Here is a 27153-nt window from a genome sequence, read left to right on the forward strand (position 1 = left end):
GGGCCCCGCGCCCGTCAGACAGCTGTGAGGAGGATTTAGCGGGCTTCTTTCTCGGGAGCTCGTCGTCTCACCACACGGTAAGGCATCGAGAACACAAAACGCTGCACGTCACCGGCATCTAAGTACTGATTGTCTCAATTTCTGCTTTTCTCCTGAAATCTGTTTTTGTCCCAGCTGCTGCAGTAGCTGTGGCACCCCAGTATCATGCTGTATAGCTCTATGAGCTCTGCAGGAGGCATCTGATTTGGGCATCAAATGAGCGCTGCAGGAGGCATCTGATTTGGGCATCAATTTCCAAGTATTTGTTAAACCGTCTTTCATTTAGTTTTCCTCTTCTGTAAATACTTACAGAAATCATAACTGTTTTCCCTTTTCATATTAAAATTTTGTTCTTAAATTTAAAAAAGAGATGTGTTATGAGCTACCAGAGACAAACTAATTCATGTATTACTCAGTATGATACATAAGAACTCACCACTTACTTCCTTAGTATATTTGCAGCCTCTTTCACGGGCACCCCCTTGCCGTGGGGAAGGAGCTTGCGTGCCCTTGTGAGGTTGAGAGCTGTGCTGGTGGTGGCTCGCGGCTCCAGGAGCTGTGCTGGTGGTGGCATGTGCCTCTGGTGGGGTCTCCCAAGCCAGACAGGTCTCAAGTGAAGGGTCAGACAAAGTGTGTCCACGGGCAGGATGGCCTCACTAGCCTTTGGGCAGCCATCCTAGGAGAGGGACAACTCTGACTCCAAACCCGGGCAGATGGAGCTCGTTTAGCCTTGTAAGGCATCCATCTAAGAGACGGATACTCTAACCAAAGCTACGACCCGAGGACTTCGCTGTCACCGTCCAAGCTCACTAGGCCCTGGCAGATGAACCTCAGGTGTAAAGGGTGGAGCCAGTTCTGCACACGCTGCGCCTCACCTAAAAAATCCACCGCGTGGGCCCGAAGGGTATACTCACATTTGAAGTATGGGGAAAACCCTTCCCAAATCTTCGTTCGTGAAGCCAAGCCATGATATTTGTAGTATGTAGAGGCACAGATCCAGAGTTATAGCTTTATTGCTGAGCTATAAGGATTAATGTAAGCTAAAAGTCTTGACTGTTTTTTTTTAATCTCCTTTAAGAAAAAATTTGCTTGGTTAACACTTGCACTCTTTAAAACAAACATTAAAAGTCAATTCCACTCAGATGGTGTTACCTGTCATTTATCTTTCAATGTGTAGCTCTTACCTAGCTTGTACGTCGAACTTGGATGCTGAGAAAAATGAGATGGTTGCCTTTGAAAACCCATTTCAATTTGATCAATGCAAGTTTAAAGTAATTCTGGACATAAAATAACGAGCCACATAATTGTATCAGAATTTTTCCTAAAGCTGAATAAAATACTACAGCAATAGTTTGCACAACAGAAAATATTGACCATTTCAGAGGAAGTTGCTGAGTGCCTGGGAAGATAAATACAGTATTTCAGAATTGTGTAATTCAAGAAGATACCATTTATTCTTGCCGTATAGAGATTAATGAACCCTCAATGGAATTGAGGGTTGAATGAAGACTTCTGATTTGTCTCCAGAATCGGGGCAAAGAATTCAAATTCTGAACAACACTCAGTCATCGTTTGGAACTGGAAATACAAATCAGGTAATTATAAAATATTAATTATTCTTGCCCAGGCAATACAAACCAGTAAACAGAGACAAATGGATCTAAATCCAAGAACTTAATTCTCTCAACTCCCAGTTTTCCCTTATATAATAGAAACTAAATTGATATATTTTCTTTCTGTTAGTATGTTCTGCAAGATACTGAAGATGTAAAGCTTAGTCCAGCTGTTCACTCATCATGGTTCTTGAATTTTGCCACTTAGTACTGTTTTAGGAGCTGACAAAGTAGCAGCTTCATACTTAAAGAAAAAAACAAAACTAAAACAAAATAAAACCAGAACCTAAACAACTAAACCCAAAAAAACCCAACCCAAAGAAAAAACCCTCCTACTTTAATTTTTATTTAGTGTTCTTTCTGTTTTTCTTACTGTTTGGCTTCTAGTGACAACTTTATTAAATGTCCAACTCCAGAATGTTTGATGGCAATGTACAGCTGCAGAGAAAGCAGTACAAATACTTACTTTAAAATTAATAGTAAAATAATTATGAACTTCAACTAACTCTGACAATGGACCAGTCTTTCTAGACCAAACTTCTACAAGCATGATATACACTTTAGGAAAATCAAAGGAGTAATCTATAAGGAAATGCAATACATTAATGTGAAACTCCAAACTGGACTAGCCAGCTCTTTATTGTTTTATTACACAATATTTTATGAAAAATGGGAAAAAAAATTCAAATGTTTACTCCCACTGTAAAAGCTAACACATATGCAGACCTAATAATGATGATTAGATTTCTGCTTACTATTTGCTGGTTTTCCTTAAGACACACACAGGTCATAGAAGTTTCTGCTCAGTAACAGAATGAAACTACTAGACGTATCTAAAGATTTTTCCCACAAAAAAGTTTTCATCAGCTTTATCAATACTCATTAGTTTCCAGTCATTATTGCAGGGCTCCACTTGCTCTCACTGAAATCAATGACATGACTCTCATTGGCTTCAACAGGAGTTAAGCTCTCAAAGAATAAGGCAACGACAAGAACTTCTGTGCAGTTGGGAGTAATATAGTAGGATTGCACCTTGAGACTTGTATGACTACATGTAACACCAACAAAAATAAAACAATCTTTCACAATAGGTCCTGAAATAACATATGTGAAATGATGCAGATTCTTAAAACCCTATGGGAACTAATACAAATGAAACTTGATTAATACGGTGAGGGTTTTTTTTTAAACCAATACAAATCTGTGATGTTAATTTGGTAATAAACATCTTCTGAAAACACTATTACCCATAAATAATCAATGTGTTATGAAACTGAAAAAAATTCTAACTATTATAAACACATTATTAAAATATAATATTTGTGCATACAAATGTTCTTATTTTATACTAAGCTTCAGAACTCTGTAAACTGTGAGGCATTCATCATGCTTAATATAGCAGAAAGCTATATTAAATGTATTCATTATTTTATTTTGTTCAGTCCTCTTCCCATCAAACACGCAAACACTGTCATCACCATTTTTGGCTTCACTTCAACCAGATCATCTGTGAGAGCATATATTTGAGCACCAATTTTTCGAGCAACGGAAATGGCATACCTTGGAAAACAAGAAAAAAAAAATTGTTACTTTTCTTGCACCTACTAGTGTGCCAAGATTCACAACAACAACAGATTTCAACAGCAGGATACACCTGTTCAGTCAGTACGTATGCTCTATGAGAAAACAGATATTATTGTAAAGAAAGCAGGTATTAGCAACTGTACCGGCAGATTTTTTTTTACTGGTTATCAAAGCATTTATTTTTGTCAAACTCAATATGGGTTATGGCAGGCTATTAATAAAACAATTGCAGTGCAGTGATAGAAGGTCATATCAGCTGTGAATTTGAGTTCATATTTTAAATATGCTAGAAAAATAGTTCTAGAACATTAGAATTCATAATATATTCTATTTGAAACAAATCAGCTAAAATTAGTGTAACCTCTTTGTGCTAAGAGATCAGTAAATCATTCATTGCAACATGAATTAATGAATTTCCTGCACTTTATGAAAATAGGAATTCTTTTAAAACTTACTTAGCATTATTCAGTTTGTCTTGGTAAGAAAGATCTCCTCTCTTGACCATTTCTGGATGAACTGCTTTTGGTGCAATGGCATCTATTAAATCTAGGACAGGTAAACTGGTGCTAATTGATTTGTCCTAAAAGACAAGACTCAAAAGATTAGTGTAAGGAACTTGCTTTCATTATTTCATCTTCACAATGCAAGAAACCCTACAGCACATCTTACATACTTATTGAAAGATAGCAGCACGTTTTGTTACTTTTTTGCATGAAGGTTTTCCCTGCCCTTTATGAGGTCTAATGTTCTTTTCTGCAATCAAAATGGTAAGGTTCACACTCAGTGGTGATGTTATCATTACATAAATGGTTTAAATTTATTTAATGAAAGAAACTCTCCCCCTTCCCTAAGGAAGGAAGGGAACTTTGAACCAAGTCCAAAGACCAGATTTACAAGAAAACAAAAATGTATTTACATTCCCCAGCCTTTATTTTTCTGCTTTTCTTGTAACAGAATTATTTTCTGCAGTAGTTTATGACTCACTCTTTTTATAGTTTTTCAACTCAGATGGTATTCTGAGCTAGTACAAGCAGTCTGTTTTTAATACACGGACGTGTTTTCTTCTATTCTTACAACAGCAAGTGCTATTGCTGCAATTATTCCTTCCCAAATGTGAGGGCAGATAAGCAGGTGATGATGTCAAACCCACAGTCAGCAGTGCCAGTCAGGCTGGCTCTGTTCCCGCAGGGGCTTAGCACGTAAACCGTGTGACACGGCTGCCTTTGCCACCAGGTCAGAACTGTAATTTCAAATTCAGTGAGCCACCATAGAGCCACCACATTAATTACACGTTTTAAAACTGTAATATAAATCTGCTTGAAGACATTGAATACATGGAGTATCTACACAAGATCATACGCTGAAATCTACACTAATGTTACTAAAAATGGTGATTTTTTTTATTTCCCCCTCACTTCTCTCAGTATTTCCAAAATTGTTCTTCATGTTTGTCCAGGCATAAGAGTGCCTATATCCAAAAATTTGGAAGATATATACATGCCATGCCCGAACATTGGTAACTTCAGACAGAAGCCTCTTCTAAAGTTTAGCCTTTTTTTGGTTTTGTTGGTTTTTTTGGTTTTGTTTTGAATCTTGCAGCAGCAATTATAGTTTATTTTTTGCTTCTTATTGACAGACTTGTAAAATATTTTTGAAGATTCACAGACTGCCAGAAATATTTCCTTATGCTAGCTGATGGAAGAGCCACTGTAAAAGCCAAATTGTAAACAGATCAAGTTAAAATTCCAGGTCTGATTATATGTGTAAAGATGAAAAGTAAATTAATTTATTACCTTGAAACTTGTAATTGAAGTTTTCTTATTTGCTTTTGCAAGCGTCTTATTCACCCACTTAATAATAATTTCATCATTTACTTTTTCTCCCTCTCCAAGGTCTGATAGTATGTTCAAAGTATACCTTTATTAAATAAAGAAAGAATCTGAGTTAAAGTGAGTGGTTGAACTTGTACAAAGCTACAAGCAAAAGTAAAATACTAATTCAGCACAGTACAATGCCAAGTACCCATCTTGATAAGGTAACTCCTATCTTCTAATCTGTTTAGTACTTTAAATAACTTTTTTGGTTGCTGCAAGAATGAAGTAACATCCAACAACTCATAATATTCACTGTTACTTCTTCATGTATTTGCTTTATTCAGCACATCATAACTAATTTTACTTTATAAGCTTAAATGGCTCCATACATCCAAGTCACCTTGAAAACAGAATCACAACAGTATGAGAAACAAAAAACATTAAGTGTTTTGGGGTAGATGTAAGAAAATTAAGTTGTGGAAAATATTTGCGATAAAATACTCTTTATTGAAATAAATTTATAATGTATTTTCTTCCTGCTCAGTACACTAGGAAGATTTTGATTTTATGATAGTTACATTCCTATACCTGTGATGGCCTAAAAATTTCTTCCCATTTTGACTTCTATAGCATACATCACCTCTTCCTATTTATCTTTCTTTTTTCATTTTACAAATATTTAAATTAGTGCCTACTTATGGAAAGATACACAAAATCAACATGAAATAGGATTTACTCTTTTTTTACTTGCTGCAGGATTTATAATTTTAATCACAGTTTTTAGTGTATAAGGTTTTAATTGCCTCTGTAAATGGTTGTACTCATACGCAGTATTGTGGTTTCAATCATTACACAGTATTTGAAACTACAAAAAATGTACAACAGTTTATTTTAGGGGAGAGGGATATTTAGAGATGGCTCTCTAAAACAGCCTATTGTGTGAACTGTCTCTCTTGATATAGAGAGACACATATACACACACGCACAGATACATACATATACACATCTATCTTATACTGTGCCTCACTTACCTTCTCATCAGCTGCCATACCAAAGCCAAAGTCAGAGTTGGATTACCCTCATTTAGATCATGTCCAGCAATACCAACAAGTGAGAATTTGGCTTTTGTCTTCCCAAGTTCTACTGCATAATTGCAATTCTCAATCTAAAAAGAAATGTTGTGTGCAAATAATGAAAACACCTTAATGTTTCTATAATACAGACCTATAACATAAATATTTTTAATTACTTTGGCTTACTGTTACCTATGGTGAGATTTGGAGCTAGAGAAAGATTTCTAGCCTTTCTGCACTGTGATTAAAATAACACATTTTACTATAAATGCAAGTATGCAAGATTCCAATTACAAACTTTTTTCACACTTGAGAAAACCAAGTTCACTTCCACTGAGTCAATGAATTAATATATACTTAGATCAAAACTGAATTTGAAAAAATATTGGAATGTGTTCTTCTTCAACAGACAGTATTTTTCTTCCTCTACGTTTCTGATCACAAAACTAACCGAAAGCTTGGATTCTGCACATCTTGCACCAGCAAGCACATAAAATTGCTCTGTGAGAAAACACCTCACAATATAAGAGCATCCGGCAACAATATCTGTGTCAGGCCTGAAAATTTCACTTATATATATCCTAATCAGACCCTAAATTAAATAATGCCAAAAGGTGTCCACATTTAGAAACTACAATGATATATGCTATACCTGCTATTTATTCCTTGGGATAATATTGTGACGATATTTTTTCCTCTCTTTTTTTTTTTCTCCCCACCAGGACTGTCTCAGAAGCATACAAATCTGGACAATCCAGATTACTACACAATGGGAGACAGTGCACCTGGACGGAATTACAGAATATCTACCCACCTTTTTCATATTACCACCGAGTAACGGATAAGGAGGTTTGTTGACATGGTTCCAGTCAACTGGCACACGAGTCATATCATACAATTGGAAGATTATTAAAGCATCAGAGAGGTCACTAAATCAGAATAAAATAGTGTTTTTCAGTACAAAAGCTCACATTCACAATGAAAACATTAAGTACTTGAGAGTTCTCAAAGTGTAATTAAGTTTCTGAAAAATTCCGGTCACGTAAATAAAAAATTTGTGTTGTTCTGTGGAGAAACCTGATGATATCCTACTGCTTGATTTCTGCAATTACTTACATTAAATTGTATCTTTAATTTCATTATTTTCATAAATCTCAGCGAAGTAAGCACAGCCACTGGTTTTACTAACTTTAATTAAATAGTTGCTTTCATAGGGTGGGCATAGATAAAACATCTAGCTAAAGAGTTTTTATTTATTGATCTAGTTTTAGTTTCCTCAGGACTTTCCAAAATGTTAAATATTCCTGCTTTGTCTACACCAACAGTTGGTTTTGCTAAAGTACCAATATTCTTATCTTGTGAAAAAAGAATATTAGGAAAAGTGTTATTTTCCCATTATTGCATTCCTGATAATCCCCTTCAGCTACTTGCTAAATTACATTCTCCACATTACACTATCTACAGACAGTATCACTTTACAGAGGTCAGAAAAACTCTGAAACCTAACAAGTATACATGCAAGCAGATGTTCCCAGTTGCTCCCTATATCCCATCTTTTATTGATAGGATTAGAATCAACTGCTGGCACAACTTGAAAGTCACCAGAACTATCTAAAAAGTGTGCTAAAAAGCCCTTCATTTTGAGGGAATAACCACACTGCATAGATTCTTACAGTCTACTCAGCAAGACATCTATCCTCTCACTTTAAATAAGTTTTACTAAGTTTACAGTCATTTCATCTGTCATGAGAGAAAATACAAAACATGCATTATAAAATACAGTTATCTCAACTTCTCAAAAAAATGAAATTCCAAGTATAAGTGAGGCAAGCACATCACAACTTTTTAGGTTTTCTAGTATTTCTAGATCGTGAGTAGAGTATCTGAATCTACAGACTGGTTTTGAAGTTCCAATCACAATGTGTGCAACCCTGAAAATCACTGTTCTAGTAGAAATATAACCTCCCTTTCTTCTTCCCTTCTTCTTTCTTCCACTGTCATCAAACAGAAATCAAATTACTGGTTTTTTTTTTTAAAAAAGCTTTACCTGTATAAATGATTAACATACGGGCTTACACCGAGGGAATTCATCCAGTTCCTGAAAGTCCTTTCTTCCTTACTTTCTCCTATGGGGACAAATATAATTCTACACAAATTACTGAAGAAAACACTTTAAAAAAAGTAGTCTGTACTGGCCTGTAAGTTGAGGCAATTCTATCATATTCAGAATCCCTCAGTTCTGGGCACAAGGTCAGAGGCACTACAGGGACTACTATTAGACCACATTTTCCATTGTCAATACAATTTGATAGAGAAGTAGACAGTTTGTTGGTTATATTTTAGATCATTAACATACCATGAAGGAAGTAGTGATGATGAGCAATAATTTCTTAAAACCAAAACCAGTGAAAATTGTATTCAACAATATCTTTAAATCTGTTTGAAATGGCGTATTTTAATTAAAAATTAGTACCAACACAAGTATTGTAATTGCATCAAACTCCAGAGTCTATACCTCCACTTCTAGCCACACAGAAGTTCCCAGTATTAATTTGTGAAGGTCCTCCCCAAACCAATAGACCTCAACTTTTTAGTTTTTAACACTGGAGACTTAGCAAGACAGCATTGTACTGGTTAAATTTGTGAAGTCATTTATACTGCCAAGGGGTTAGTTACTCTTGCAGATTTAACTAGCAACTCTGATAATGAGAAACACAGGCAATTCAGTAGGAAAAAAACTCCACCCTTCACTTCCTGACTTAGATCGTCTTTATTTATTGTAATAATGAATTCCTAAACTAAAGCTCTTTCCCCATAAAACTACAGTTTGCAGTAATACACTAATTTTCTACATACAATATTACCTAAATTTTAGCAATGTATCTGTGGCCAATTATAGGCCAATCAGTGTTGCATAAGCTGTTTTCTCTTATGTCAAAGAAAAGATTTAAGAAAATATTTAGTCTGAATATGAGAGCTTGGAATAACCTCAGCACTTTGTTCCCCTGGGCTGATAATCCACAGTTAAGAAAATAGAAACTACATTGAGGAGGGAGAAACCTCCCCAAACACCAAAAGAACAGATTTCTCAGGACTGAAATGGGTAAAAATCAGAGTAAGGTTTTTCTTTGTTTTAATTTGTTCCTTAAAGAATAATCGTATTAAGTTTGCCTAATGAGGTTTATGTAGCATGAAAACTTTCTCATTTAGTACTGCAGTTCTCTTGACTACAGAACAATGAATGTTTTTGCGAAATGAAGCCACTGTATAAACGTATTTATCATTAAAATATAAAGAAAACATCCTTAATATTATTTTTCCATGAAACAGACCTATGTTATAACATCAATTTTTAACAGGGGTAACAATTTTAATCTAGGTCTCTTCCCCTTTTAAACAAAAAGTTCTGGACTTCAAAATATATTTATAAAAAAATTAATTTCAGAAATTTCAGTTGTAATTGACATTTTCCAATAGAATAAATATTGTTTTAAAAGTTTCAGCCACCTTACCAGTTACTTTCCTTCACAATTATTATGAAATTGATTATATTCATCCTACTGATAGATTTTCTTTCTAAATTTTGAGGTCCTCCATATGCAATTCAAGCTAGTATTTGTTTTAAAGATTTACTTGTAAAAATTACCAAAGAGTCACTGGTGAATACGTGCTGAAAGAAAGAAAAATACTATTGTGCAAAGTCTTTGGGCAGTCAGCTTTGTTTCACATATTTCTTCCCACGATAAAATATAAAAGACAACAAAGAATCACACTTTATGACAAAGCTATTTAAAAAAATCAGTGTTTCTCCATAAAAAAGATATAACCAAAATACAAGCATGATATATAAGTTTACAAGGTGTAACTTACGAGGTTATGGTATGTTGAAGCACATCTCTTTTGCTTTTTTGTCTTTTTCAAAGTTCTTAGGCTTACTGCACTTTGAGTTGGTTTGCAATATCCAAAATAATGACTGCAAAGTGCTTGTAGGAACACTTGTCCATTGCAAGGACAGTAACACATTATTTAATGAACTCTTACTAAACAAAGCATAGCCACAAAAACAGATACTCAGCAACTGCACTCCAACTAGGAATTTTAAATGCATGCATAAGACTGTTCAAAGAATCCAGAGGAGCCAAGCAGGTGCAGAAACATGCAAGTTGGGCAGCACCCTTTTGGACAGCGGGAATCTAGGAACTAAATCCAGCGTACTATATTTAATATGCCACTCTAAACAAATCCCTTTATGATGCAACATATAAGCGTTCCTAAGTTTTCCAGATGGCTGACCAATTTTTTCTCTCTATGCTTTCATTCAAAATATACCTTGTGATCCTATCAGGAGCACATCTTCTGCTGAGTTGTGCAGCAGATAGCCAAAATCATTGGAAAACTGCAGAAAGGGGGCAGAGCTACACAAAAGAGAGAGGAGCAAATTTGGTATTTCCTTTATATTTCTTGCCACCTCTTTCTTTGAGATCATTATACTATGCAACTGAGTGGGGAGTAGCCATAGGGGTGGAGTCAAGAATCCAAAGAGCTCCAAATACCTGCGATTCCCTCTGAAAGACAAGAGCTCAAGATGCAATTTGTACCCTGAGTTCAGCTGATCTGCATGAGAGTCATTAACCCTCTGGCAGTAAGAGCCTTGAAGGCTGGTAATGGACTAACAACAGCAGCAGAGGACATTTACACTGGAAGAAGTGTGGGTGGACAGAAGTCTCTCCTCTTCCTCCTCACAAGAACTTGCCTTTCTGTGTGACTTAGGCTTCAAACTCTGCTGCCTTCCCTCCAAGTGAAAGGTTCCTCAGAGCAACAGCAACACTCAATTAAAGGTCATGCACTGACTGAGCTCAGGACTCCGCCCACCATCCCCACATAATATCAAACGTCCATTTCACTCTGTCAGAATATACCTCTCTGTATACAAGTGCACATCACCAGACTTGACCAAAGAGAACTGCCACGTCATACTCTTCGGGTGAAACAGTCAACGGAAAGATGGAATTTATGCAGGATAATTAAGACTTTCAGAAATCTCTACTCACCCACACATGCCTAGAGCTTTACATCTTGGTTCATGTAAAGTCCCTCTGGTAAAACCCACAGAAAGAAGTATTTGGCATTTGACACACTGCAAGTCCTGACCAAATTTTATATGCAGCATGTGAGACCTGTGGAGTTTTTTTCTTCTATTTTACTTATGATGGCATATTAAAGCAATAGAAAAATACACGAACGATGCAAAAGTCAACCAAAACAGGACAGAGGTGATTAAAACATGGGGTGTGGGAAAGGAAGGGAAATTGCAGAATAAACACTTCTATGGAATACAGAGAAGCACTAAATACAGTACCTACATTAGGAGGAGTCAGATCTGCATTTCATGAAGCAAAATAGGAAAGCATTATAAATTATGAGTCAGATTTCAACAATCTATGATGAAACTATAAAGAAATTAATGAAGAAAACTTCAGTCAAAACACAAGATTTTATGGAAAAAAACCCCAAATTAATAGAAAAACACATTAACAACACTGTCTTTCAGCTGAAAAAACTATTTTGATGGTTTTGAATTACATGACACCACAGGACTTATTATATGGGGGCCAAGGAGATTCATCTACTTGCCTTTGAACAGATAACATTGGCATGATTACCCATCTATAAAATATATACTATAAACATGAAGTTAAAATTGTAATCTAGCATTCAGGTAATTGTAACTTTTTACAAACTCTTTTAGTTGAGACTTTGAGTTAATCTAAATATTTTAAGAAAGTTCAGCTGTTTTTTGCATATGCCAATGAAAACTCTGCTAATTTTGACCAAGTTTTCAGTACTTTGAACCACACCTGCGACTCGATGTTCAGTACAAAGAACGTATTAGGAACTGAATGTATTCCACTTCTACACAGCTCCTTGTATACATTTCCAAGAGCACATATTTCTAACAAAATTGCAGCAGAGGAAGAGCAGGCCTTTCCTTCACTCATTTGGCCTGGTGAGCAGGGACTGTGGTGACTAGGGATATCACAGCTGAAAAGGAAAGACTGCCTCCTGTGCTCTGATACATCCACCACAGGTGGCATCCAGCTGAAACCAGAAGAGCAGGAAGCCTGACACAGGAGTGGTTTGAAGGATGCAAGATTTGTGACACAGGGATGCAGCAGAGCAGAAAAATTATAGGAAAAACAAAAAGGAGGAAAGGAAGATGGACTCACCTAGATGGAAAGGAAACCTGATAGGAACAGTAAGAGGAAGGCGGGAGTAGGCGCTGCAGAGGAGTGTGTGAACACTGCTGATGATTCTCCCATGTGTGGCACCCCTTATCCTCACCATTCATTTGAGATCAGTGAACAACTGAAATACACTGGCAGGAGCCATTTCATTATCCTAGATTAGCTGATCCACAGAAAGGGTAACAGCCAAAGATTGCTACCAACTATCCCTTTATCTCTAGCATTAGAGGTCTGAACAGTATGGTTACAGTCCAAACTTGCTGATGTGCTAGGATCTATATAGGTTGCTGATGCAATAGATTAATATAGGTTGTTGATACAGAAGCCTTTTTTTTAATGCTTCCTGTTTTAAAAGGCAACAAACTAATACATGTACACTCACATATATATAAACACAATATGTGAAAAGTACTTTAAAATACTATCACAGTTGCACAGCATAGCACTGCAAATTAGGGAAAGTTACAATTTGTGCATCAGCTAAAATATAAACAATATGGAAAGAAGCAAGGAAACTGGAATGGGAGTAAGAGGACAGTTTTTGCTCCTGCAAAGGAATGTAGGAAGTTTATCTGGGAACAGCCTTTGATGAGGCTAACACAAGTGAGTAATATTTATAGCAATGGGGACTTCTACTAAGACTTATATTGAAACCCAGTGAAAAAGCCCTACATGCTGTGTAAACACAGGCACCATCACAAAGGGATCCTGTATCACAACCTAGAAGGAATACTTAAACAGAAATCACTAATATTCTTGTCTCCAATATGCTTAGTAAGTTGAGTACCTTCTAATAAATTGAGATCACAAGATGAATTTTCAGGCTTGTGTAGGGCTGGGTATGTATTGAAGAGATTTGCAACAAAAGCCAAATTGAGTTTAGGGTTGCCTGCAACCACATCAGCTGGAGATACAAACTGTCTGCAGCCCAGTTTATCTGACTGTTGGAGCATGTATTCAGCCCGCCTCAAGTCATTTTTATCCTAAAAGAAAAAAATTTAATAAGCTTTAATTTGTAACAAATACTAGCCTGTTTCCATTCTTTACTGAATCTTCAGTTTGGCAAATGTTTAAAAGACCCAGGTCCGCTCCTCCCTCATTCCCCCAGTGTCTGAGCTAGTTCTTACAGCCCATAACAAGTCCCCTCTTTCCATCTTCTACTTTCTTTCTGTCCTTTGCTTCTGTGGCTGCCTGTGCAGCATTCCTCATGAATCACAGCAACAGCAGTAACAGCCAGAGGGGCAGTGGTTATATTTCCATTTCCAGGCTGTTGGTTCTCACACTGCATATTCTGCTATATGTGCCGAAGATTCACCATCACTGCTTTAAACTGATATTCTCAAGCACAGTAATTACAGGTGATGCCCAAAAACCGCAGGAAGAATTTGAATGCTTCAAAATGTGATATCTACAACTTTGCTCTTCTTCTGATATTTTTGCTTCTGAATTGTCTTAGGTTGGCAATCTATGTGTTATTTCGCTTACCCATTACAGAACATGATCATATGAACTGTGGGAAATTACATGGAAAAAAATAACTACTATCCTTTCTCACTCCCCAAAAAACTCCAAAACAAAAGGAAACAAACAAAAAAGAGCTCTCCTCATAAAGAAGTTTGAGAGCACTAAAGTTTGTAAGCAAACATAATAATGCACATCAGTTTTCCTTATTATAATGAGTAACAAGATTCTACGTAAGATTCTGCCTTATATATAGATATCTGTATCTCAGGCAAGCAGTTCAATTTTGTATCAAATGAATTCTCAGAATAATCCTTCCAATGAACATTATGCAGCAGCTTAAGAGGAAAGAGTTTTCACATCTACCTAGGCTATTTTTAGACTCTCTATCCATTGACAGCTTAAATCTTGATGGATGTCACACTTTCCTCATGGTTATTGGAAGGGCTCACATGTTATTACTGAATGCTCTTTGATTTGAAGAAGGATACCACAAGATTTGTGAAGTCTACTCTTTTTCCTTTTCTGAATTCCAGAAAAGCAGAACTGAGGAGAATGTTGTAATATCCACACTGGAGGACCCAGCTGAAAATAAAACACAGTTAGACACTACTCCAAGTAAAACATAGCTCCAAATTTTAGACTGCAGGATGCATTATCCTGTTTTAGCACCACGCTGGATCTTTACACAAGTTTTTACCCATTTAAGCTTTTGTGACATTGAGAAATCTGACTGAACTTTTGTATGCTTTAGAAAACAAGAGAGAATTCTGGAACAGGCTTGTAATCAGGATATTGGATACATACATAGAGGTCTCACATAACTCCAGTCTTTTTTTCACATTTCTGGATACTTACATGAAATCCTGAAAAGTCAATTTTAATGGGCAATTCATCAAGGTCATCTCCGTTAGGTGCAATCTGATTTAACAGATGGTAATATGCTCTTGCATCCTAAAACAAGCAGTGTAATATTTTTTTAAAAAAAGAAAAAAAGCAAGTGTGTAGAGTTTTCATAGCTGTTTACTGCTCTTATAGTCCAATTCAAAAGGCACAGATGTAAAAAATAAGGCACCCTAATTTCAGTGAATATACTACCCTATTTCACATAGAACCCACTTAGCCAGATTACAGAGAGAATAAATGTCTGCTAATTAACATTAGTTAAATTTATTCTGCTGGGTATGAACTAGACACTGTAATTAAGATACTTAAGGCAAATTTGTATAGGTTACCCACAAAAAACCCCCAACCCAGTATGGATCTTCTTTTCTGTGTTGGTACTTTATTCCTTCACTATCCTTTTCAAACAGACTGTTTATAAAAATGTCTCTTAGTTGATGAAGTAATTGGAATTAAAAACGGAGAGCAAAGTGGCTTTTTTAAGATGAATCTATAGTGACAAAAGAAATTATAGTTACTTGATGCAGTTTTCAGTAGGCTTCTGGGTTTTTTCCCCCACTAAGAAGCTAGGAAAATAAAACAAAAACCTGCTAGTTTTAGAAGTATTTAACACTTCTCTTAAACAGCATGTAATGTTTTTACCATAGCAGCATTTTTCATATAAAAGCCTAGATAAGACTCGGTTTAATAATAGCCTTCTTGGTGGCATTTGAAAATATATAATTAGTAATTAATGCCATGGTTTTCTTCAATGAAAATAGGACTTGGCACCTTAGGGAATCTTCCTCCTTTGCTTTTAGTTCTGAAAAGTTGAGGGTTTTTCTCTTCAGCTGGATTTACCACAGTGCTCTGTATACCTTATGCAGAATGACTGGATAAGAGAGAATTGTACAGCTCTGCCATCTGCCCCAAGGAACTAGCAGGCCTTTCAATCCCCCTGTGTAAGTAAACTGGCACACCAGCAAAGCACAGTGACTGAGGAGGGCTGCTCTCTCCTTCCATCAAGAATCAGAAGCTACTCCAGACTGTTCTCTGAATAACCATTCTTTCCTCAAGAGGCTTTATACTCTTTTGTAGAATGCTAGGTACAAAGGGCAATCACCATTAGCAAATAAATACGCATCGCGAGCAGACTTAAATTTGGAGCAGCCACTTCCTTAAAACAACAAAAGGAGAAAAGATGGCTTTCTGCAGACGCAGTAAAAGGAAAGAATAGACATGAAAAAATTAATACGGTAATACAAACTGTCCTAAATAGCTATAATAAAAATCTTAGAACATTAGAACTTCCCTGAATATAAACTTGTTGGAAATGTTTGCTTTGCACTGTGATGTGATGATACATGCTATGAGTAGAACATGAGAGATCAAAATAACGCTCTTTCACTGTTGAAAAACGCATGATGAACCTACAGCTAGAAAAAGTAGATCATTACTATTTTTCTAAATACTTCTGATCTGACTCAGTTGTTTCTATGCATAGTGTGCTCAAACACCATTATGTTCAATTATCAGAGCATTAAGTACATACCTTAATGTCTTGGCTGAAGTTACTAATTTTCTGCCACCCTGCATTGGCCAGATGGTAGTTCACCCAGCGTAGCAAGAGCTCTTCTGGGGAAAGCTTCATTAACTGATCTAGTTCTTCCTCTTCATTTAACAAGGCGATAAGAGCTAAAAGCAAATTTGAAAGAAAGCTGACACCATTGCTGTTGCAGTCTCAGTTAATTCCAAATTGACAACGTTGCTATATCTGGCATTACTCTTACCTTCATTTCTGGAGATCTCAATATCAGCAAAAAGACCAACTTTAATGATCTGCCACAAGAGTCCTAACACCAAGTGTGGTTTTCCTTCTTGCAAATCTTGCGATCCAATATTGATAACCATACAGCCAATAGCAGATGCTGAGTTCAGAGCCAGGTTTAGGTTTTCCTATTTGGAATAGCATTGTTTAACAAATTTATAAGGCTGTACTTCTTCGTAAATTTGATCATATTATATTTGTTCATATTAAATTTTTTAAGTTTCAGATCTTACATGAAATATTGCATTAGTTCAATGGTTCGCAGGGGAAAACTACATTCTCAAGATTTTTAGTGAGCCGCCATATATCTTTTCAAAATTTAATGGAAACCATTATTGACAATGTTTAATATGGATCCACCAAAAAAATTACAGACCATCTTCTGCAGCTTGGATCACAGAGGAATACTCTAGTCAAAGTGTTTTTTAAACTCACATACACAAATTAAACAATATTGCTCAAAATATCAGGGCAGGATCCTGTGGAAAAACAGGTTCATATGGAATTCTGCCCTGTGTAGGAGGTTACTGACACTGTCATCCCATCTTGGATCTTAAACACGCTGACACATTTATTCTAGCAACTGTAACTGAACAGACAGCATAAGAACATCCTGGCAATTCAACATCCTGACACTGAAAGAAAAGCTAGTGATTGTCACAGATTAAACACTCCAAGAAGAAACACCTGGCAGCTCTTGTAAATATTATCTATTTTCTTCTGTCATATTTTAACTATCTACAGAGACAACATAAACACATGTAGTATCATCTTTGCTGACACACCGTTAAATAAGTAGAGATTACAAAACCCACTTGGAGAATTTGGAACATGGTATGTTTCAACTTTTCATATTTTCATGTCACAGCCTGAAATGAAGACTGCCAATTGACTGAGGTTTTAAAATAACTATTTTTTTTCTCATTAGGCTGACAATTTATGGATCTACTTCTCTCCTCTAGACCTGTTTTCTTATACCCAAGGTATTAAAGAATTTTTCTCAAATATTTTCACGACTTCATATACAATGAAAAACAGAGCTTCTTATCTTCTGTCCAAGCCGCTTTCCAAGAAAATGCATCACTGAACCACACAGTACATAGCCGTGCAGATACTTTCTGCATTGCTAAAATACGACCTGACCATCCACTCAGTCTAAAATTATTTTCTTTAGTAAAGCACAACAAGAATAGTGATTAGAGAAAGAACTAAGGCAAGTTTTCCTGTAAATCATCTAAGAAACAGAATAATTCAGCAAATACCACATCATGCTTTGACATTTTTTAATACATAGAACTTTTTCTTTTTTAGCTCCACCAGAACTGTCATTAAAACAAAGCTGTAGAAAAATATTTTACTTTTTCATTTGTGGCAACTTTATATCTGTGCAATACTTACAGAAACAGTGAAAGGAGTGAGTTTCTTCTTATTAATAACCCTTTCATCAATTGTATCTGGTTGTGAAAAGTTGATCATTTTGCTAAGGAAGGAAAGTCAGAGTTGATTTAAACTTTCATTTCTCAGAAAATATATTATTTGATTATAAACTCCTAACACTTTGAACTAGCTGTAAATATTTCTGACAACATTAAAAACAAAAAAGATTTGTTAAATAATGGTACATTCATCCAGAAACCCTCAGAAAAAATGCAATTATATGAACAACTGGGTTTTATACTTCAGTAACAGAGCTTGTCTGTGCTGTCAGAAGTCATCCTTGAGAAGATTAAAACTGTAAACTAGTCAGTCTTTAGTGAATTTTTTTGTAATACAATCAATATTTCTGCACTGCATTTCTATAGCATGTACAAGGATTTAATTCACACAACACTAATATGCTAATCCCTTGTTACTATGCTATATGAAAAAGTACTATTAGTCTTCTTTAACTAACTAGAAAGTTACGACAGACTAAATTAAGGGACCTACTATATGCTCTCTGTTTTGCCACAGATTTAATTCAGATTTCTGTTCCTCCCATCCTATGATTTAGTAATTATCTTTAGTAATTTTTATAAATACTTGAAATAGCAAAGTTTTGTAATTATTTCAGTTAATTAATATATGAACTGTGTAATTATCTCCTTTATAAACAGCCTATGCATATCTGACATGTATAACTACGGGTCTGAGGTGGCAACCTCCTTCTATAATATATGCACAAAGCCACATAAACATTGGTGAAAAATAACATTTCTATGGAAAACCCGATTTTCCCCATCTTACACATTGGTTGAAATATTTAAGAGTAGAGTCTTGATGATAAGCCTGTCAGAAGTTTTCCAAATCCTGTCACTAATCAGCATTTCACTTTTGAGATTAATTACTTTTCTTTCAGCCCTGGACTCACCAAAGAAGTATGCCATCTGCAAGGGATTTAAAAAGACTGGCGTCTGATGGGTTGATAGGTAGGAGGTGCTTACAGTCTGGGTCATCTTGTAGAGCTTTATTTATCCAATTAACAAAAGCAACTTTTTCTTCCTCTGAAAAGAAAAACAGCATTAAAATAGTCTATTATCATTTCCATGAACACATACCACTAACTATCAGTCCTGGGTCATAAAGGCTGATCTGCAACAAAATCTCTTTAGTTTCACAGGGGCTATTTACGGAAAGAATTAGACCAGTGGGAAAGATCACAAAAAATGGCAAGTACAGATTGATCTTTCTCCTACTGCACCCTCTAAACATGTAGTGATTTTCTGAAGGACAACATAAAACTCATAGTGACATAATGGGGAAGGTATCATCATGGCTGACTTCAAATTCAGTTTCTTAGTGATTACAATGCAAAGAAATTTGTCGTCTGAAATACGCAAGATCACCTCAGACCTTTGGTTTAAAATGCAGAATTTCCTCCTGCCTTCTATTAGGACTTCAAGAGACTGGCACTATTTTTGAGATCTGTGTTACTGTGCTATATTAAGCTTTGAGAAACTTTGAGAACCTGGTATTCTATAAAACTTAAAAAGTTTAGTAACTCAGTTTCAAATTCTCCTTCATATTTAGTGCAGAATTTATTACATTGTATCTAAGAATGCTTGTTGATACAGGAACAACAGTCAATCAAGCATCAGTATCAAAATTCCCAGACAGTACAGGTGGTATTCACCTCACTCACCTCAAGAAGCGTATGAGACAGGTACCTACACCTGACTCATTATCCTTCTTTCTTTGTCAGTAGGAAGAATGTGAAATTCACATTCATCTCATCATAAACTAGATGGCTGATGAGGCCAGGTCAGATGAATTGCAGTCTAGTGGGGTCAGTTTTCCTCTACCAAAAGTGAAAGGGAGTCTAAATAATTAGCTCTGATGGTGCGTCCCCCTACAGGCATCCTTTGAGATGGAATATATGCCCTGCTTTGTAGATATACCAAGAGAAGCTGGAGCTATAACGATGATACTGAGAGAGCGTATCACCACTGTGTCGGACGGCCCCTTTAAACAGTTTGGTCCGAGATGGAACACGGAACTTTGCAAGAAACCACCAGGCAGCGGGAGTTTTGGAAGCTCTGCAATAAACAATAGATAGTGAGCTTTCTCAGCAGAAGCGATAGTGTGGGGTAGCGGACTAGTTGCCACAAAGCGGATTCTCCTATGATGAGCTCATAATTACGAGCCTTGTGATCAGATGCCAAAGGATGGGAAAAGGAAACGAGTTGCCACAACAGTGAGTTTTCCCATGTTCACACAACTCTTATTGAGGAAGAAGAGTACAGATGAAGTCAAATAACCACCAAACGGTGACCCCAGTAGCGAAATTGGGCATGCGCGAAGTTACAGATTATGTAATTGCAAGGTGGTGTTTGGGGGCGTCCACACGTACGTACTGGCCATACACTATGTGAGGGGCGGCTTTAACCTCTGCTCTAAAGGTAGTGCTGTTTGGGCACAGAGACGTAGTAGCTACACTACACGATGAGGACAACGTTGCCTCTGTGGGGACGCCCACAAGGATCCACAACTACCAACGCCTCACCTCTAAAACAATCCATGCTGGGGATGCTGCGGATTTCAGACATCAATCGCTAGCCTAGGGTCGGTATGGATATGAACCAAGGTAACTTCTCCTTTCCCTTTCTCCCCTTAATCCATCCTTATGAATTGCTCTTGGACAAAAGGAAATGCTTATTCTGCCCTCGAATGTCCACAGAGTCCATCACTAGTTGTCTTAATCACAGTAGCAGTATTTTTAGTTGTAATACTTTGGAAGCCTAAATTCTAACAGTCTGTGTTTCACATAACTCCACATTTAGTCTGGTTTTAAATAAAATAAACGCTGTTACACTTGTGTGCCTGTTTGTGTGCATGTCTGTGGTTTTAGCCACCCTGGGATTCTTTGGACCTTTACTGGAACAACCATCTTTAGATAACTGAAGTGAATCTTCCTCACACATAGACTCTTAACACACTTCCGGAACTACAGCAAATTGCAGACTCCAGTCAACCAAAAAAATTGCATATTGCTTATTGCAGTATGATACTGGAAGGTAGTTAACATTCCGACTGCAGCTGCAGTGTAATTGGCCACAATTACTAACGTAAATGACGTGCAGCAGGGGAAGATAGAAAGAAATAGAGAACAATTATTAAAAGCAACTTCTCAAATATGAGATAGGCTATGCAAAAATCATATAGGAGTGGGAAATTCTGTAATGCACAGAGACAGCTGAGGAGGCTCTTCCATCCAGAAAGGATGTGTGTTTGATTTGGTATTTTTTTTTAATTTTACTTAACACTGTGGAAGTGAAAATGCGAATTAATTTTTATCTGAATAGAAGAATAAGAGCACATTAGCATGTAACGAAGCCAATGTAACTTCACGAGCATTACTATAAGTATACCAAAGGGACCATTTATTTTTTCCCCCCCATATGCTGTCAGTGCTTGTTTTCATTCTTTGCTCTCACAAAGATGCATAACTTACCTCCAAGTGCAGCATAAAACTAGAAACAACAGCCCACATTTTAATAAAATAATACCTACACTTCTCTTGTCCATCTCCACAAGCTTCCTCTGTGTTAATTCGCATTCAACACCATTTTCTAGTTGTTTTTTTCCTTCCTCTGTAGTGCAAATTTAAAGAGTCTTCCTCCATGCAAAATTTGCTTGTGTTTAATATATTTCTTACCTGAATAAGAATGCTGTGTTCCCTCACTAGATCTTGCTGATGTTCCTCCAATTGCTGTAATACCTTGCTTTTTGTTTATTGATTTTCGGAAAGATTTGCTAACATCTTTACTTTTCAACTCCTGAATGATCTGGAATAAAAAAAAATAGAGAGCATTTTGTGATTGCTCATACCTTCAAATAACTACTTGTTAACTCATGTAACTACTCTAGAGTCAGTAGTTAACCTGACTGGGTTTCTTTTGTATTCACATAGATTTCTGTTCTGAAAAATAATTCCTGTATGGGTAAAACTAGTTTAAATTCCTTCAGGAAACTTGCATACAGGATATCTAATATATCATTTCTCAGCGAGTACCTCAAGTGCTACTATTAAGCCATGCTATCTAGAAAATAGACATTCAACAATCCACACAATTTTTCTACGGCTCTTTTGGTAAACTGAAGAATACAACTAAAGATAAAGACATTTTCAATGACTATAGCACATTTCTTCCACTTACTTCATCATAGGCTTTACATTAAAAGGTTACTACATGACAGTTACACGTGCTCTAAAGCAAGCTGGTACTATTTTTCATCTGCCTGCAATGTAAACCACTTTGGATATACTGATACATCCTAGGTTTGTCCGAATACTGCAGAGGTCTCAAAACTCACAATGAAGTATAAATAACAGATACAGTTCAATACCTGGATGCAAATATTTGAATCTTACTTCTGAACCATTACAAATTAAAAGATCAATAACTAGTTCAACACACAACCTGCCACAATTAGGAGCAGTACTCTAAATTCAAAACAAAAACTAATCATACCCAAACACGCACACAAACCAACAGCCTGTAGAGTTTTTGTTTCTCTTAAATAAAGCACACCAACAAGTTGTACCACTTAATGAAGTTTTGTATCCTAGTTCTCCACAGATATCAGACAGTAGAGAAACATCCAAAGGGAACGTCTTACAGACACGAATTCTTCAAAGTTGATTCTCCCATCCTTGTTGCTGTCTGTCACTGCAATGATTTTTTCTACAATCTCCCGGACTTTGTAACCAGGCAAAGGCAGATTTGCTTCCTTAAACAGGTCTTGCAGCTCATAATCACTGACATACCCGCTGTTGTCAATATCTGTAAAATGAAAGCACATGTTGTTTTCATATTTATCTAAAGAACGAAGTATAGTAACTGATAAGAATAAATGAAGTATAAGAAATACAGTTCTAGAAGATATTTCTACTTCTGACATAGATTAAGTAAGCACAAAGGAATACTTGTGGATTAGAGGCACAAATGCCTGGGAGTTGCGCCATCTTGTTACTATTTTCTCAATCCCAAAGAACAGCTGTAACAAGATCGCAAATTTGTAAATAATTAAGATCTAAGCTTTTTTTAACACTCCCAACAAAATTCTCTATAAACCTTCAGGTGAAAGGGAGGTCCATTATACTCCTACTGTCAATTTTATACCATTTGCAATTAGTAAGCTCAAATCGGACGCAAGGTGTTACTAAAGAGCACACTTACACAAGAAAAACTACTTACACAAGAACTCTGCCTGACCCTGTTATTTTGTTTCTTATCCTAGTAACTGACAGACATTTTCTGTTCTTCAAAACTTTTAATGTGATTAGGTTTACCTGTGAAGAATAAATCTAGGATGATCTCTATCTGTTTATTAAAGGTGACCTTCCTTAATTCATTAACTAGCTCTGTTGGGAGCAATTTGTACTGCCGCCTTCACTTACACTCCAAGATCTCACGTCAGGAAAGCCCATGTACAACTGTCCCAGTTTAGTGAAAAAAACCAGTTCTTCCTGTTTGAAAGGTTTGTTTTGAACTGACTAATTGGAATATTCCCTCCCATCTCACGTCCAGCGCACCTCATAGGTTGTAAAAGTTTCTCGCAAGCCTGCCTGCCCCTTTAAGAGGCACATACCACGTGCGCCTTGCTCTCTTTGCACTCCGGGTCGCATCCCTTACACTTTGTCCGGTGGCTTGTGGCTCGGCTCCAGGACAAAAAGTCTCTCGGCTCGGCTCTGCTCTCCAGCTGCAGCTCGCTTGCTTTTTAGCTGGGAGCGTTCTGCCTGTCGCCTGACAGTCACCGCTTCGCCATCGCCGCTTTCAGCAGTCGTCGCTCCGGAGAGTCGACCTGCTGCCACGGAAAACCCCCAGCGCCACATGAGACAGACCCCTGCCCCTGCAGATGCCGCGCCTCGGAGCTGTTTCTTCCCTGCTGCTGCCGCCGCTTTGCTGCTTCCTTCAATCCCCACAATTAGATCGGTTGGAGTCCCGCAGACACTGCCCTTCCACGTGGTGCCCCGGCGTTTCGTAACAGCCGCGGGTTCTTTGTTCTGCCTCTGCGGGAAACCACATCTCTGTGCCATCTCCGAACACTGCTCCGGTATTCATTTCCTGTCACTCCTGATCCGCGGTTAACCCTCGCTTCTGCATCCCATACAAAACCCCTTAATACCTCATTGGTTTTCTTCTGCATATAATATACTTTCGCTTCTAGTGTTATTGAATTTTGTTTTAGTTTTCCAAACGTTCAGAGGTCTCACAAGTTCTTCTTCCTTCTCCTATCTTTCTTTCCCAGTGCAGGGGAGAAGGGTTTAAAGATAGGAGAGGATACATCTCCAGAATTGGCATACCTCGGCCAACTGTTGACAACAACAAAGTATCAGAACACTTTTTTCCAAGAAGAGCTATGGTATAGGTCCACAATTGTGGAAAGAAATGAATGGCTGTATCACACAAAAATAAATTAAGAAAAATTCAGTATAATTTTATTTTCTCATGATAAGTAATGCAGCAGCACAGAACAAAGCATAAAAACATCCTTTGTACTTCCACATTAGGCTAATCTATGTGCAGAAAACTGCCTTGAATTCTTGTCTTAGTATAATAAATCATCATTTTACAAACCTGGAATATGTTTTTATTCAATGTATTACATAAATTAATTAAATACATTACCGTTCCTAATTTTTTAATATCTATGCATATTTCCATATATATGTACACATGTATCTATACAGACAGAATTTGAGAATGTCCATCAAAATAGCCTGTACCTGTAGTGCAATGTCTATGCAATGGAGAAAAATACTTTTAAAAGCAGAAGAGCTACAGTCCATACACAGTATAGTTGAAGCTCAGTCAAATACAAGAAACCGTACCCAGCATAACTAATACTGGACCAATCATTTTATATATTTCATGCTAATATTTTCCACATCTGACAACAGTTTTCAGTCTCTTTCATGATCATATGAAAGCTCTTGAGAAATATGAATTAATGGTATTTTCCCAGTTCTACAAATGATGCATCTAAGATAAGTTATTTAAGAGAATGTCACGAGCAACAAGAGTCAGAAACAGAAGCAAGATAATGTGACCTCTTTTCTGACTTGTCAAGATGCTCACACTTTTGTTGTTTCTTTCTACTAGTTAAAAGACCTCTCTTCATACTGTCTCTAGTATCAGAACTCAGACAATAATACCAGAGTGGATGAATACGCATCACGTTACAGAAGGGCAAGCAGAGAAACACGCTTTTGTCTCTCGCCATAATTGATTGCTATACAGTAATTTCCCTGTAATGCATACTATACTACGTAGCTTCTGTACAGCAATTTCACTGCTGACAAAAGGCTAAAAACCTTTTAAAAAATAATCTCCTTTTGTGTTTTTGATACTACCGACAACTCACAAATCACTACATAGACATTTCATGTCTGCATATGTATTAACCCGTCCACTGTCTGGCCTGCAGATAGGTAACAACGCACAGTCTAAAAGCTAAAAAGCAGAGGACATGATCACAAGCTCACTCAGATTACCAGCTACTTTACTTCTCTAGGTTCATTTTTCACTGAGGGTGAATTTCCATGATGACAAGCAGAGTTAAATACAGGCCTTTTCTCTCAGCTTACCAATGCAGTTGCTTAATTTTTTATTTTTTAATGCTTAATTTTTCCATTTTACAGAAAGCATAATACAGTAAGGAAGAAAATGCTTTTCAGCGAGTAGGAGCAGTACAGACACTCCTTAGAGCCAAAACGTGAAAACATGCAGGAAGGAAAGACAGAAAAAGGAGGAATGAGGATGGTGACAACCAAAAAATTAGAAAAGCTGTCAGACAACACAGTGTTGATCAACTCGCTGTTGATCAGTGATTATCCAGTGATATTCACTGTATCACTGGATACAGTGAGTATCCACCTATCCTAACAGCTCCCAATAGGTTGATATGTGCATACAGTACTCTTTTCTTTGCTCTGTCTTTCTAGATCCTGCAGGCTCTCGGCATCTCGAGTTACAGACTATGTCAAGATGATTGTTTAATACCTTCCATAGATGTATCTTATTCCTTTAGCATTTCTACTCATTTTTGTTCTCAACAACATCCCAAGTCAATGGATTCAGTTTTATTATTTGTCATAAAGAAAAGTCACTTTTTATTTCAAGCTTTCTGATTCTCTACTGGGCATCACGTGATACCCATATTAACAGAAACTGAGTAGTTCCCTCTTTGCCTTTTCCATACTACTCATGGTCTTACAGATATCTAACATACAGCTTCCCAATAGTCTCTTTATCAAGCTAGAGACTCCTAATACTTAAGAATTCTTGCCTAAAGTGACCCTGTTCCCCCATTATGAATGATTAGAAATATTTTTGTTTGATTTACTGAGCTGCACAGTTACGTATCACCCCCTCAGAACTACAGCAAATAAGAAATAAAGCAGATGTGAACTTCAACATTCACAACAGTATTGCAATCCTGAAACAAGGGTTAGTTGCTATATAATATCTCACACTTTCTATTTGCTCTCTGATTAATCTACAAAGTCCTGTCAAACATACAGAATTGTACAGTTATTTATTAACATCTGCTAGCTACAAAAGCAAGATCAAAAAACCTCCAAGTTTAGTTTAAACTGTAAAATGTGACCCAGTAAACAAAACCATAAATTACTAGTTCACCAAAGTATGCAAGTAAAGCAAAAACGAAGTGTCAGGAATCTAACATGAAAATATTTAACATTTGAAGTTTAATCAAGCTTTTTTTTCAGATTTAAGGAGTGCAAAATTTTGAGACCTGTCATGCTGCATATGAAATGGCAAAAATAAGGCAACTGCCCAGCGAGAAAATGTTTGTTTTCCCTGCCAAAGTTGAAAGAAATTAATAAACACACATAGTTTCAGTGAAATTAAGGGGGTTTATGTAAACATTCTTATTTTCTTAGATATTACAGGCAACACAGAAAGAAAACAAGGCCATGTCAAAGTGATCCATAAAGTTTTCTTCAACAAATCACATGCAGCTTTGCAATGTTAATAGCATCCTTACTATTTTCTTATTGAAAACATACCTATTTTACTGAATGCTTCTCTTAGCTCTTCAAGTTCTTCACAAGAGATAGTAGTTAAGTTGTTTTCCATCTCTGAACAGCAAGAAGTGTAGTCCTCAATT

At 36.6% G+C, this 27153-nt stretch overlaps 1 protein-coding gene across 1 annotated transcript; it reads right to left on the reverse strand.

The window, feature by feature from the left end:
* Positions 1-3076: 3076 nt before the first annotated feature.
* PLS1 (plastin 1) lies at positions 3077-27153 on the reverse strand. Its single transcript, XM_010146148.1, has 15 exons — positions 27053-27153; positions 22639-22802; positions 21674-21803; positions 18890-19022; positions 17938-18019; positions 16502-16667; positions 16264-16406; positions 14688-14783; positions 13156-13351; positions 8171-8249; positions 6938-7052; positions 6082-6215; positions 5030-5153; positions 3692-3816; positions 3077-3212 (listed from the first exon to the last, which is right to left on the reverse strand). The coding sequence occupies exons 1-15, from the start codon at positions 27120-27122 to the stop codon at positions 3077-3079; spliced, it is 1893 nt and encodes a 630-aa protein (XP_010144450.1). The 5' UTR covers positions 27123-27153.

This window comes from Buceros rhinoceros, unplaced genomic scaffold (genome assembly GCF_000710305.1).
Source record: "Buceros rhinoceros silvestris isolate BGI_N320 unplaced genomic scaffold, ASM71030v1 scaffold8192, whole genome shotgun sequence".
In the NCBI taxonomy this organism is placed as follows: Eukaryota; Metazoa; Chordata; class Aves; order Bucerotiformes; family Bucerotidae; genus Buceros; species Buceros rhinoceros.

Excerpts from the sequence above, each read along its gene's own strand:
- PLS1 (XM_010146148.1), bottom strand. The coding sequence starts at position 27,122 with ATGGAAAACAACTTAACTACTATCTCTTGTGAAGAACTTGAAGAGCTA. Across the intron at positions 21,804-22,638 it reads ACTTTGAAGAATTCGTGTCT|ATCATTCAGGAGTTGAAAAG; the intron begins GTAAGACGTTCC and ends TTTTTATTCCAG. Across the intron at positions 16,407-16,501 it reads TGAGATCTCCAGAAATGAAG|CTCTTATCGCCTTGTTAAAT; the intron begins GTAAGAGTAATG and ends ATTTGCTTTTAG.